Below are 15289 nucleotides of genomic sequence, written 5' to 3'. Positions count from 1 at the left end.
TTTCCTGGATATATCAGAAATTCACTCAAATCAATCTTACTTCTCTCACTAGTTTCCTCTCTGTCATCGGTGATGTGGGGCAGAGAAGCGGCCTGCTCTTGGATGATTTATAATGCACTGGAAGGGCTAAGGGTGGTGCCCATTGTAGAAAGAGGCAGCACAGGAGCTTAATATTTGAAGCCCTCTAACGTAGGAACATTGCAAAACTTGGCAGCTGTAAAATACCAATACGGATGGGTCTAAACATCCCACCTGTGGATGCTGCTGCTGCTGCTGCTGCTACTGCTGATGGCCACAGACACTATTTTGAGCAGTGACTGCATGTTAACCAGTCATCTCCTTTAATTCTCATTATAGCCCTACAGGTTGGCATTATTATGCTATCATACAAAGGAGAAAGCTGTAGCTCAGAAAGGCTACATAATGTACCATAATCATAAAGCTGTGGTGAGAGTAAGTGATTGATCTAGGATCTCAACACAGCTTTGACCCCATAGATCATATTCTTTACCACGATGCCATACCAGCGTCTTCTATGTGCTACAAAATTCTAGCTGGCACTGCCCAGTAGGGCTTCCTGTGATGCAGACATGTTCTATATTTGGGTTGTTAGTTGAAATAGCCACAAGCTACATAAGGCTAGTGGGCATTTAAAAAGTGGCTAGTATGACTTAAAAACTAAATTTGTTTAATTTAAATTAATCTCAATTTAAATTGCCACATGTGGCCATTATATTGGACAGCACCATCTCTCGACCTTACCAAAGCACTTAGAATTTAGAGGGTGTTCAACAATGTTGAATAGACAAATTTAAGCTTAACTCCATGCTGAAATTCAGCGTGACCTCTTACCTTTGCCAGCTGAGGAGCAAAAGAAAGAAAGATGATAAATCACAATCCCCTGGCACATGGTTCCATGCTTCCCCAGAGCCGGAGGCTTACTCTTCTTTGGATCCCCAGTGCGTTAAATAAAGTGCTCTACAAATGTTTGTGCTCTAAGCTTTCCATATGACAGGAAGTGTTTATAGGCTTCCTTCTCTTACTGACTGAATCCATTTTAGAGGTTCATTTGTGTATCAGAAATGTGGAGCTCAGCAGGTAGTGTCCTTACAAAACCACTTACACACGTGGTTTGGTTAGAGTCCCAAGGCAGCCAGCAGAACACTGACCATCCATAAAAGCCCTGCATATGAGGCATTTTAGCATCTTAGTGTCTCTCAACTTGTTTTTCCTTCCTGTGTATCCCCTCTCCCAGAGACATTTAGACTTTTTTCTAATTATCACCTTCATGAAATTTTAATGCCACAAACTGTTTACATACTAAATAAATACATATGCCTTACATAATGAGAGTAAGAAACCTCTCTCCCTATCAGCTTTTGCTGCCTTGGGGGTGGCATGGGCACTGTGAGGAACTCAGGGGCAATGGTCTGCCCAGAAAAGTGTGAAGACAGCATCTCATCACTTACTAGGGGGAGGCAAGACAACACGTCCACCTTAGCTTCCCTGGGTGAATTATTACCATGCTTTACCTTAGCTTTATTCTCAGCACTCACCTGGCTTTCCTGCTCTATGGGCTGGTGTCTGCAAAGCCTACGAGACCCACTTCTCTTTACAATCCACTCTCAGCTCATTTCTCCTGGAAGCTGATGCTATCCTACGTGAGCTGACAAAGCAGTACAACAGGACTTGCACAACAATCAGCAGAAGTGTTGATTTACATTATGCACTGATTATATTAAGCATTCACAGCAATGGAACAGTAATCTTATGACTGCTGAATAAAACCATAAAAGGGGTTAGTTTGGTATTTTGCATATCTTTGAATAATTTTCCTACTAATTGACTTTTATTGTCATTAATAATAGTTACTGACCTGTGATATTTTGGAAATTTTAAAACTGAAGTTTCCCATCCACTTTATACTTTTTTTTTTTTTTTATCGGTACCAGGGATTGAACTCATCTGCTTGCAAAGCAGGTGCTTATGCCGCTGAGCTAAATCCCCAGCCCTCCATCCACTTTAAAAACAAGCCCTGTGAAGCCCTGGTGTGTGGCACAGGGACCAAGGGCTTTCAAAGCAGACTGAGGTATCACCAAAAGAAGGTGATTGGGAGTGACTTGATGGAGCAGGTGATACTTGAATTGGATAGAAAAAAAATGTGCGCAATTCTAGCTACAGTAAGGCCAGCATCATCCTTTAAACCAGGGTCAGTTTGAGGCTGACATGTGCCCTTGAAACAGGGACCAGATCCAAGCTTGTCCTGGAAGGCAGGGGCCCCTGATGGCTCTTTATTTACTTCTTCACTTCAGGAGGAGCCCCTGAAAGCCCAGATGTTGGCTCCTGGCCAAAACAGAAATCATCTGAACTTTTTATAAAAGCACTACAAAGGAAGCAATGCCGGCGCTAAACAATAGCATGTTTTAAAAATAAACCTCTGAGGGTAAAAGATCCTCAGAAAGCTCTCTGATGAAGCTACCACCCACTGGAGAACAGTCTTCATGAGGCTCCTCTCTGCCTCGTAGTTAAGGTGTCAAAGTTAACTCTGTTAGGGGAACTTTTTTCAGTCTAGTATTTGACAGTTCTTCACAATTCTGAATGGACCTTGGTATTGCATAAGAATAAAACCCCCCTATGTAGAATAATTCCCATCTCTCTGTTTCCAGCAGAGGTGCCACCCAAGAGACACAGGCATGGGTTATGGTGGGACAGACTGGACTCAACCCCAGCCTCTATTCTCTACACTCAGTTCTTCACCTACACAAAGGAGGTTTTAAATTTATGATCCTTCTTAAGGAAAAAGGGGACAATCTCAGTTTGTGCAGCTGTTACGAGGATTAGAGATGATATCTGTAGCAGCCTGGTACAGCGTTTAGACTTAATCTGGCATCTATTATTATGGAATGAATAGTCAGTAAGACAGGTCAACGAGCAATGGAAGGCACTCAAGTATAACCACATTCATTCCTTTACTCATTCATTCATTAGTCATCAAAGAGAGCTTTAAAAACATAAATCAAGGCCAGGGATATAGCTCAGTGGTATAGTGCCTGCCTGGTAAGCACAGGGTCCTGAGTTCGATTTCTGGAATAACCCCTCTGACAAAGAAACAAAACCAAATAAAAATGTAAATCAAGTAATTTTATTCTCTAGTGTAATTCTCCGATGTCACTAAAAACCTCTACCCTAATAAATTAGACCCTCCAAAAGGTCCACCCACCTGCCTCTCCAGCCCCAACATATGCCACCTGTGTCTGCTCACCTCTCCAACCCTCTTCTGCACATCAAGCTCCTTCTCATCCTGGGGGCTCAAAAGGCATTTCCTTCTGCAGAGGGTGCTTTCCTCTCTCTGCTTTTCATTTAGCTTTTAAGTTTTTCCAAGAATCATTCCCCTGAGTACCAAGACTCTGATTTCCTTGCTTGGTGTCCTGTATGTATAATATTTCACATTTTTAAAAATCACTAGAATCATCATTTAGTATCTTTTTCTCTAGACCATAATCTCCATGCAGGCAGGAGTGCAAGATAGCTGCTTGTTCCCCTGTGTATACCCGGTACCTCCACATAGGAGCAGCTCAGTAGACATTTTGCTTGAATGAGTAACATGGTTATTTATGTATGGCCATCTGCCACAGACTCCTTTCTCAGGCTCTGTCCCCTGGGCAGAAGAATGTCCTGGAATGCAATTCATGAGTTCCAGGTGCTGCCCTTATGATCTGTGTGATCTTGGAAGAGCGGCTTAATCTTTTTCCAACCTGCTTCCTTATCGCTAAAGATAGAGATAAGGACCCACCTACTTTATACTTCATAGAGTTGCTATGAGGATCAACAAACAAGTTCACAGCTTTTAAACTAAGAAATATTTCTTTTATTCCCCAGGGAAATAAGGCTGGATATGATCTCACTTTGTTAAATCTAGGACACAAGGAAATCTCAGCAGTCCGAATGAATACTCCTGGTATATTGAAAGGGAAGAGGAAAGGCAGAGGGGAGTATATTTCTGAGACCTGATTACCTATACCATCTGCATTTCTTAGAGACAGTAATACAAGGAACCCCCTTAAAGTATATTATATCACCACTCTAAGCCATTCTATGAAGTTAACAAACATAAAACAATCCTCAGGCAGAATCAATGAAAGGTCACTCTGTAGCCTGTGTCAGCTGTTCCACTTTTGATGTTCAAACATGTGTCAAGAAGCAGTGGCTGGTCTCTTGATTCTTCAGCAACCAACAGTTCAACTGGGAACTGTTTTAACACTTAATATGGTATCCGTAGTCAGGACCAGTTGGCCAGAAGACTCCATTCGCTTTTCAGGAGGCTTACCATTAAATTCATGCCAGAGGATGAGGAACTGAACTCATCTCTTCCAAAAGTCATGTGAATGTTTTCACATTAACAGCTAATTTATAGCCCAAAGAGATACATCTGGTTTTCTGCCACAATCTAAAAATTGTTTTTCTGCTTTTTTGCTTCTCTTTAGCCTAAAGCATTGGTAGTGAAGGCTTCTAGGTAGAAACTTCTTACGTGCTGATGAACTCGTTGGCCTAGTGCATCTTTTTAAATTGTTTTGAATGAAATCATGCAGTGCTCTCCTACATGTATGGCTGAATCCTAATATTGACCCTTGTAACCTCTGGTGACTGTTCAGGGATTTCTAGAAACTTGTAACAGTAGGTAAACAAACCATATTTTAGATGTACTATGACACAATACTATTTTATTTTCTACTCCAGAGTTGAGAGCAAGTTAAATAAGTTATCCATGGTTTTGTAACCCTTGGACTGTGCCTCGTCAGTCTGGGCCCTTGACTGCTACTCTCTCCTTGTTATGATGCAAGGTACCATCTGCCTATACGGTAGACGCAGGGTAACTTGAAATTTATGCAGGGTAACTTGCTTTCCTGTGCCCACAGGTTTAAGTCTGGATCTTCTGGCAAGACATGCAAAGCTAACACAGCTACATGCTACCCTTCCATCTCTTCCTCCTTTCCATGTTTCTATTATTCCAGTGAAAGTCTCACTGTTCTCCCAGCAAGCTATGCTGTCTGACATTTTCTTCTTTCTAGAATGGCTTTTCCTCTCTCATTCTCTTGATTCTTATCCATTTTTCAAAATTCTTCTTCTGCGTCCCCTCCAGTATTCTAACAAACTTCCTGCCATGCAGCACTATAATATACTCCATTGTGTTTTCTGGGGTAGGACTTAAATTTATGTATTTGTGTCTAACATGGATCCCAGCTCACTAAAGATGCAGTGAATGAGTAAATGAACAAAAGATTTCCCTGGTCCCTGATTCAGTACATTAGAGGGTCCTTAAAATTCCTGTATGATTTCTCCTTTTTTAAAGGAACAAAATTGCATTATCTTACACCAAACAGAGCTGTGAACCAGTCTGGTTCTAGAATAGGCAGACGGAAGACCCATTTGTGGTTGATTCTCTGAGTTTCACTTGCCTCTGGGACAGACTGAAACAGGGCATATTCATCTCCTGCCAGTTCTCATTTAATGACTATGAAAGTGGTACATTCTTTATGGGAACTCTACTTTTACACTATGAGTTCCTTTCATCTTTGGGGTAAGGCATTAAATAAATCAAGTTAATAGAAAAGGTTTTCTGGCATAAGTAGCTGTATTCTTACTCAAACCAAATTTCTTGATGACCCTGGAGATAGGTTCAACTCATGTAAGTAGAGGTGCATAGACTGCCTTATTTTCCCTGTTCCCAATCAAGGCTGGGGACAGGGAAAGGAGGACTGAGAGGGAGGCAGGAAGAACTCACTGGTTCCAGAAGTTGCAAATGAGCCAAGAAGTTTTTTCTTAGACTTTACGGTCTTAGACCACAACCTTGCATCAGCAGGCTGTACAAACAAGTGATGTGTGCATCTTCAAATCTTGCATCTTCTCGTCAACAGAGGACTCGTGTGCCTGGTCATAAGAAGACCTGGGGTCCATGCCCAGGTGAGTGGCAGCACCTCACCCTCTTATAGTTGATTTTGTGTTAACTGTCATGCAATTGAGGTTAACAAATGTTTGTTGAATAAAGCAGAGCCCTGTCTCAGGAAACACATGGCATGGTTCTTTCCAATGACGGATATGGGATCATTTCCAGGTACACAGCTGTCTATGAGTAAATGAATTCATGGCCTTAAAAAAATGCTTTCCCCAGACCAAATGATCCAAGTGTGTCATCTTCTGCAAAGCTGAATTTAAAATGAAGATCTTCAAATTCTTTGGCTCACTTTATTAGTTCCATCCTCTGTATTCTTCAGCATCTCTCCAGGGCATTTATACTCATTGCTTGGTGTTTTTATTTTGCTACACAGACTCAGTATCAACTCTATTGTTTCTTGAGTCGGGATCTAGGCTGATCTTTCATCTACAGCAGGGGTCAGCTGTGTACTGGCCTCTTGTTTATATAAATATGCGTTTTGGTGGTACCCAACCATCCCCAATCATTTATACACTGTCTCTGCTTGCTTTCCCATGGCAACCAGAGTTGCATAGCTGGACAGAAACACAGTGGCTCACAAAATCTAAAATAGTTACTATCTAGCCCTTTATTGAAAAACCTTGCTGATCCTTCTTGAAAAGTAACCAAGTCATATAAACTGTCTATTTAATAAATACTTCTAGAGCTAAGCTTTTATAAAGTTTAAAGTCTGTTTTCTTCTGCTCACGTGGCTGACATCAGGCCCTACACTTTTTGAAATTCTGATATATAAACTGTAGTAACAATCATGTAAAAGTCTGGAAGGATTTTTGTTTTTTAAATCTTCCTAGGACAGAGCCTGAAATTTATCTTTGGAGAAGCTCCACAAACAGTAAATCCAGTCACCAACCAGTATTACTGTGGGGACAGTCAAGTCATTAATAAATGGAATGGAGATGTCTTCCACTGACATCTACTGTTTAGTGAAATGACTTGTCCAGGAAGTAAAATCAGTCTTGGGGTTCATACACCAGAGGCCTGTAAAGGGAGAAGGGGAAAAGGATGGGGTTTTCTGGGCTTTGTATTGGAATATACTGAGCTGAAAATTAGGGCTGCTTCTTGAGTTGCCATCTACACTCTTGCTTGAGCAGGTATCGGCAGGAAATTCAAAGTACAGATATCAAAGGGGTAGTTAGGAATGAGCTTCCTCTTTAGAGAATGAAAAGTACACAGGAACCAAAATGGACTTGGCCCAGTCTGACCTGAATAAACTTCAAATTCTACAGACTGGGTAGATAGGCAATAACCTAGCAGGGACTAGGGTACCAGTTCAATCCCCTGACAGAGCCCACAAGGCCAGACCATCTGCCCTTGGCTGCAAAGGAGATTTTCTCCGAAGATGAAATTCTATCGTGGAAAGATCACAGGAAGAGGTCCCACCTGGCTCAGTGTGGTTAGAGAACTGTTCCTTCTTAGAACATGGTGTCAGGTGCTGGAGTGTGGTGGTGCTTAGAGTATCTCCACATGGAGCCATAAACTGTCCCAGCCTCTTGGAGGCAAACTGGCAGCTAAGCAAAGGCACAGTCCTTCTAACTACTGGGGCCTTTGGAAGCTCCCCTTCCAGGAACAGCTGTATGTCACCACTGGTGATTTTTTTCTGCTTTGAGTTGCCTCCAAACATTTAATAAAGCTCTGTCTGAGGTAGCAGTCTGGTCTCACTCATGCCATAGAGAATTAAACTCCTGCATCTCTTTTAGGCTGAAGGAACAAAGGGAGAACAGTTGCAGCAGCACGTACAGAGAGGATGCAGGCGTGCCAGTGGAGAACAGGCCATGGCAAAGAGCTGGAGTGGAAAAGCTAAGACTTCTTTGTGAGGATGGCAAAGAGTATCCAGGAAGGATGATTACTTAGGGGAATCTGTGTGGGGCTGTAGGGGCTTTGTTTCTGGGCTGGTCATAGGAGAGGCTCCAGCCATCAGAACTGCAGTTCTAAAAAATGGGCCTGAATTCAAATCTACTGGCTACAGAGACCTGGACTAGGACTTTTCCAGGGCCACAATTCTCAGTCATGCCCACACTCATTTCCTTACATAAGTACAGTTCAGAAACCTAAATGGTAAAAGGGCCTGAGGGCACCGATCTTCGGTGCTCTTTCTTCAGGACATAAACCACGGAGAGGACTCTTTCTGTTAATGCTGCACTGTCTTCTTCGAAAATATCTTGAGATTGTATCTACTGTGCTGTCATTCTCTCTCTCTCTTCCCTGTTTTTCTAAGCAAATTTGTAACATTATGCTGTTTTATCTCTACATAATTCCATGTGCATTAAAAACAAGAACATTTTCTTACATAACTATATACCACTGTCATTTCTAACAAAATGATCAATAATCTCTTGATATCATCTAATATCTAGTCTATATTCAAATGTCCCTGATTAACATGTACTTGTGTGTGTGTGTGTGTGTGTGTGTGTGTGTGTGTGTGTGTGTGTATGTATGTTTTGGGGAAAGAAATCAGCACGTACCTCATACAAACTAGACAAGTACCACTGAGCCACATCCTCAGTCCTTTGTTTTTTCTTTTCTTTCCTCCCTTCCCCTCCTCTCCTCTCTTCTCTGCTCTCTCTTTTTTTGAGCCAGGGTCTTATTAAATTGTCCATGCTGGCCTTGAACTTGCAATCCTCTTGCCTCAGCGTACAGAGTAGCTGGGATTAAAGGTGTGCCACACAACATATGTGTAACATGCACATCTTAACCTCTTCATCATATTAAATGGAATTCTTCCTGTTTAAAAAATAGCAGTAAAGTAAGCATTTTAATGTTAGGAGACTTTGGTGGCAGATTTTATTTTATTTTTTTGGTACTGAGGATCGAGCTCACTACCTCATGCTTGTCAGGCAGGCGCTTATGCTGCTGAGCTAAATCCCAGATGGCAGATTTTTTTCTACCTGTTAATTTTGCAATAGCTGTGTGGGAGTATGGATTATGACTTTTGACTCTCACTTTGGCAGTCCGAGTCTCTAATTTACATACTCCTAGGGGACTCCTTGTACCCTTCCCCACTTCCCACATACTTCTTTTGGTCTAATAAATGTATCAATTAGGCTATTGACCTGCTAGATTTATGAAGGTTTTGCAATGTGAAAACTGCCCTTCCTGTGTATTTTCCATAATTATCTTACGCAGGGCTTGGCAAACAACCCACATTCCGGGGTAAAGGTGGCCCTGAGCAGACAGGGACAAGGAGCAGAGGTAGGAGGAGAGCAGGAAAACTACCACAGGGAGAATCTGAGGAACACAGGGACGTGTCTATCCCACCTTCTGCTCTATTTCTTAAAAGAAAGAAAAAAAAAGACAGAGGAGTAACAAAAATAACTGTATTTATTTTAAACATGCAAAGAACACACAACAAATCTTTTTTCTTTTATCTGGAATGAACCCTTGTTAATCTTTTGGTTTTGACCCAACTTTTAAAATATACACACATTTGAATAAAATCTGGATTGTACAAAACATCTTGTTGTGTAATTTGTTTTATATTTCCCTTTTGTGTCATATTAAAAAGATTTCTACGTGGCATTGAATATGTATCCAAACAAAGTTTTTAGTAAGTCACACAGCACCATAACTTATGGGTATGCCATACATTCAGATTACTCATAATTTATCATCACTCCAAAATGCTACTATGAAGATCCCTGTGCCCAAATCTTTGCATATACCTCTGAGTATTTATTTGTGATGAATGTGAAGTACAAATTCTAGGTGGAAATATCAGAACATATTCTAAAGTGCCTTCCCCAAAGTCTGTTCCAGTTCATAAGGTAACTGAAAATGTATGAATAAACCTTTTCCCACATGCCTGCCAATGCTAGCACGGTCACTTTTTCCTTTTAAGCTGACAATTTTAAACATAAATACAGCATCATTGTCCTCTCTGCTTTTTGTTCACGTCCCTAGGATCTCTGACCATTTTACTGCTCCATATCAAGAGAACCAGTAGTAGTTTTGCTCTCTCTGCCTCCTAATTAGCCACTGGGATTCGGTGAAGGAAAGGTGTAGAGATTACTGGACCTGGGTGACAGCTTGGAAAAGCAGCTGAGATAGGTCAGTGGAATGCTGAGAGTTGTAAATTATTCCCCTAGATTATCTGGAAGGCTGAGTTACACATAAAACACCTAGCCTGCAAATATGTCACTAGTTTCCAACTGCTAAGAATCCTGCATATTTTCAAACACACAATATAAACTAGTATTTTCAAGCGTGTGGTTTTTTGCCCTTTATTCTAAAACTTGGCTTAGTACCTGAGTTTTGGGTTTGCTGCCTACTTTGGACTCATCTTCTGTACTTTCCTCATAGACACAAGAATTAAATAGTGTCACTTATCATGGGACTTAAGACCTTGTACAGTTGCACACAAATTACTTTCTATATGTAAAATTGTGACTATTTTGGAGGGAGAGATTTCAAAACTTTCATCTTATTCTAAAGGAGTCTAAACAAAGATTAAGGATCTTTGATATAGAAAAGAATTTAGGGGATTATAACTGCAATGTACACTGGGGCCCAAAGTGTTAGTGAAGAGGGAGTGGGGGGAGCTGAGGCATCCTCAAACGCATTTATTCCAACTAAAGAGAGCAGCTGTCTCTAGGCTGCAGCTCACTGAAGCAACATATGGGAACATGGGTCCAGCACTTCCACATCGGACTTCTTTTCAGAGAAATCTAGAAATCTTCCAAATTTTAAATGCTTAAGATAACGTGAAGCTAAACAAATAAACACGTGGTACAAACAGCGAGTCTAATGCTTCGCCCCTCAGCCTGCTAGGCTTCAAAGAAGCCAGGCATTTCAAAACTTAGTCGAATACAGAAAAACAATTAATTGCTCGCTTTAGGTTTCTAATAAGCCAAGAACACCAAGATTGTTTATTTATTTATTTTTAAGACTATTTAAAAATAGTCTCTAGGATGGAGGTAGAGGTTAGTGGCAGAGCACTTATCTAGCATGCATGAAATCCTGGGTTTAATTTTTTCTGTACTACTAGAAACAGCAGCAGCAGCAGCAGCAGCAACAACAACAATAGAACTCCAACAGGACTCGGGTCTGGCTGTAGTTTGGCATTTGGGAAGGCCAATGGTCAAATACGACAGCTTTTTTGAAACCATGCAGTTACAGACTTCAGCAGATCTAGACACCCAGCCAATGACTAGGACCTGATAAAGATCAGGCTTTTTCAGAAATAATGCAGAAAAGCATTCTAGAAGATGGCTTGTAAGCAAGTCTAATTGCATGGTTATATAAAACTTTGACTTTCAAGCTGATGACTAATAGCAAGCCACATTTTACCAACTGCCAGAGTTAAGCTATGTACAAGAAACAATGGGGTGCACACAGCAGCATAACATACCCAGATAAATGACATTTTTACAAACCGAATTAATCTCTTGGGGAACTTGCTCTTTGAAGGACTCTTGAAATATAGCAACAAGAGAAAAATCATTTTCAAATTTAACTGTGGCACAAGTTCATATTTAAAAATACTAGCCTTTTAAAATATGGTCCAAATACCTAATTAAACCTTTCCCATAGCAGTTGGCCTCTGGCCCTGTGGCAAATTTTCAAGACAGGTATGTAGCCAGTCTGGAGATCTGTGGAGGAGTGGAAGTGGGTGAGAGCCAGAGGTAAAGGGACCCTGCAGGCAACTGCCAAATGCTTAGTGGGAAGGACAGCTAGAATTAGGAAATAAATTTATGAACTACTGAAAACATGATCAAAATTGACAACCGCATTTTTTCCTGAGGACTCTAGATGACATTTCAGTGACCAAATAGGCCTGTTCTCCTTTCTCTGTCCTAGATAGAGCTTTTATTTCTAAAGTATTTGAAAATGGTATTTCACTCACAAGACAACATATGTTGCACAAATGAAGACTTGAACTCTGGTAGATGGTGCTAGAAAAACATCAGGACAATGAAGCAATAATGAAATCTTTCCCCCCAACCAAACATACACATTTCAAGTGGGTGGTGTAGTGTGTTTGTAGTGTGATGCATTTAATGCATTTCAATTTTCCCCATAATTAGAAAAGAATAATATAGACTCTTCTGGACTCTTAAATAATATACAGAATATCAAAGTACCTGTAATCATGCTGGATACAATTAATGGCAAAATGATGAGTTTCAGCATCCTCATTAGAATTTCTCCAGGAAAAGCAAAGTAAAATTTGTCTAGATTTGAGAGCTGGCTGAATTCTCGAACCAAGATTCCTATGACGATGCCTAAGGAAAACAGAGAAACACTGTTGAGGCTTTCTCTATATATTTTGATGCAAAAATATAAAAAAACTGGTATATTTCAATGCCAAGAAAAAGTTTAGATCATCTCCATGAGTCAGTAAAATTTAGACTTAACCACTACAATTTAAAGGTTACACATTAATCAGTAAATCTGTTAAAAAAGTATTATTCACTTGAAAGCTTCTGTTTTCATTTCTTCCCTATATATAATTATTGTAATGACAAAAACATCAAAGAATACTGTGGGAAAATATTCATTATCTCAGGCAATTGACTATAGCTACTTTATTTTGATATACCAAATTACTGAGCAACTAGTCTCAAATGCTTTGCATTCTTTCCAGTTATTTCCAGGTAATGACAGGCTCAAGTTTACTTGATCAAGAGGCTTTTTATGAAGTTTCTGATCTTATGTTCCTTGTACATAGTAGCTTATAATTATGTGATTATAGGTATATGTTCACATTTTCTCTGAAATCGTGCCTTAAAAGATTACTATATTAAATCCTACAGTTGTGTGAAGAACATAATTTAATGATAACTTTCATAATTAAAACTCATAAAGAATTCATAATTCCTCTTTACCTCATTCCAGACAGTTCTAATAAAATCCAGTTGGGACCTTTCCTTCCCCATAACACACTTTAAAAAAACAAAACCAGGAAATAAGGATTGAGAGGACTCACTCATATTTTTCCTTCACCAGCCTCTGATGAGTAACATGCTAATTGGAAGTAAAAATGATTAAGTGGTGGAAGATTCAAGGCGGGTATTACTGAATATGCAAACTCACAAATAATTTGTGAAAATCTAGCATTGTTTGGAAACAGTTAAATACCACAGGGCAATGAAAAGAAATGTGAATTATAACCAAAAGTAGAATATTCATCTAAAGTCAGGTATCCCTCCGTTGCCCACTAGAAGAACAAATAGATGGCCTCACTTGACTTATGTAACAGACTTATCTTTAGCTTTTATTTTCCCATATGGTCTTTTACTTTGATCTCTTTATTTTATATATATATATATATATATATATATATATATATATATATACATATATATGTTGCTGACTGCACTCCTGGTCATAAACATTTCCCAAATTGTGGCTAACACAAACAAAACAACTCTACTGTCAATCCAATTTAGTTTATTTACTAAAACTTAGTATTTGAGACTCACCAAGGATTCAAAATATTTTGAGTGACTTTAGAAGGCAGGATGCATTCATTTCTGCCTTATAATTGCCTATGTTCAGCTGTGTAATGTCACAGGAACATCTGTAAACGTCAATGCTTTAAAAAAACAATCATTCTCATATTATCATTTTCATACTGCTTAGTTTGCTTCAAGTAACTTTTCGGATTGTATGGCAAATCTGAGTGTGTAAAAATAAAAATGTGCCAGCGCTCAAACACCAGCCACAAAAGCACTCTGCTAAGTTATGGCAACCCTACGTGCCCAACTTTAGGGTTTATGCTGACAATAATGAATGTGCCTCTAATTAACTCCACCAAAATGAGTGTACATATTCTTGCTATTTTCAACCCTTAGCCACATGTGAGGTTTTACAGCAGAAACAAAAGAGTCGCCACTCGGAGTGGTCTGTAAGCAATCCCAGGTGACATGCCCGATGAATACTGTAGGTTATTGTGTTTGGCAATTAAAACTTTCTATTAGGTTTGTTCTCAAAGTAGAGTACCACAAACTACACTGCTGTGTTTCTTTATTTCACTGCAAATAAGAGTAGAAATGCCAACCAAGTGCTGGAAAAGCAGTTGGGAAGATGTCACCCTGAAACCTCTGGCTGCCCAGAGTTATGCCTTGTAAATGGGTGTGTTTTATCTTGGTCTCAGCTAAGTTTAGAAACATTGCAATCAGGACAAGGAAAACCACCGGATGATTTTCCAGGTCCCAAGATGAGGGAACTCACAGGACACAAACCTTCCCTAACCATTCACAGAGCTGGACTAAAGTGTGTAGAGAAAAGGTTGCTAGGAATAATTCCCTACTGTGTGTGGGCATGGGGCTGGGAGGCACACCACCAGTCCACTTGGTTGGGCCACTCCCAGAATGACAGAAAGTGAAGGTTACCACAACCTCCCTCAATGGTGGGGTTCTATGGAGGCTGAGACAGACTCAACAAATAGTCCCCGAAGGTAAAGTAGTTACCTGGACAATTGCAGCTTCAGTAAGGGACTCAGCATGCCATTTGGGGGCTTCGCACCATCACCACTGGCAAAATGATACCAACCAGATAAAAAGAGAATGCGGGAAGAATACTGGTGTTAGGTGAGCAGGCTCAAATTCTGGTTCTGTCACCTGAGAGGTGTGAAACCTAGATTAGAACCTAAATTTAACTCCCTCATCAAACTGAGCAAGGATTAGATGAGCTGCCTTCAATGGTCCCTTCAAATGCCTGTGGTTCTGTGATCCACTTGGAACCTTGTTTTCTTCAGCTTTAAAAGGGATCACGGAATCTCAAGAAAACTGTCCATGCTTTCTCTAGCTTTTATGCTGACTACAAATATGTCAGTAACAAAGAAAAAAACATGGGAAGAAAGCAATCAAAACCTCAGCCAGGGATTCTGTGGTTCAAAGACGCAAATTAAAAAAAGAAAATGAACAGAATGGCTGCTCTTTGTGCCCAAGTTGTCTGGAGAAACATCTGCCAGTCTCTCAGTCTGTCTCAGAGGTTTCGGGGTGATTTAGTTTTTATTTCTAAGTTTTAAAATTATTAATGTGTGGGATGCGATATTGAACAATCTTATGCAGAAAAAAAAAGTACGCATCATCACATGAACCTATCTCTTCCTCCCCCTGCTAGGTCCTAACCAGCCTGGCTCTCGGGCCTTACACTTCTTGCAGCTCTGAGATTAGCCTGGGAATGACAGTTGAATTGTATTTGGCTCAGACTTATAAAAAAGGCATTGTTCTTGTTTGGAGGGATTTGCAGAAAAGAGATTTGTGTGTGTGTGTGTGTTTTCAATAGTTCTCCAGTGCACAAATTAACTTTGGCTTAAGAATTATTGACAAAGGAAAATATTTATAATTAACC

At 40.1% G+C, this 15289-nt stretch overlaps 1 protein-coding gene across 1 annotated transcript in view; it reads right to left on the bottom strand.

The window, feature by feature from the left end:
• The window catches only part of Slc1a1 (solute carrier family 1 member 1), a 100063-nt gene that overhangs the window by 40591 nt on the left and 44183 nt on the right, over positions 1-15289 (bottom strand). Inside the window, exon 2 of the mRNA XM_003472191.5 lies at positions 12073-12213. Coding sequence (XP_003472239.1) covers positions 12073-12213 — 141 coding nt within the window. The remainder of the gene's footprint in view (positions 1-12072; positions 12214-15289) is intronic.

This window comes from Cavia porcellus, unplaced genomic scaffold (assembly GCF_034190915.1).
Source record: "Cavia porcellus strain 051 isolate PalLab524CR breed Dunkin Hartley unplaced genomic scaffold, mCavPor4.1 scaffold_1, whole genome shotgun sequence".
Taxonomy (NCBI): domain Eukaryota; kingdom Metazoa; phylum Chordata; class Mammalia; order Rodentia; family Caviidae; genus Cavia; species Cavia porcellus.
The sequence above is the reverse complement of the archived record's forward strand: the minus strand, read 5'-3'. Positions and strand labels throughout refer to the sequence as shown.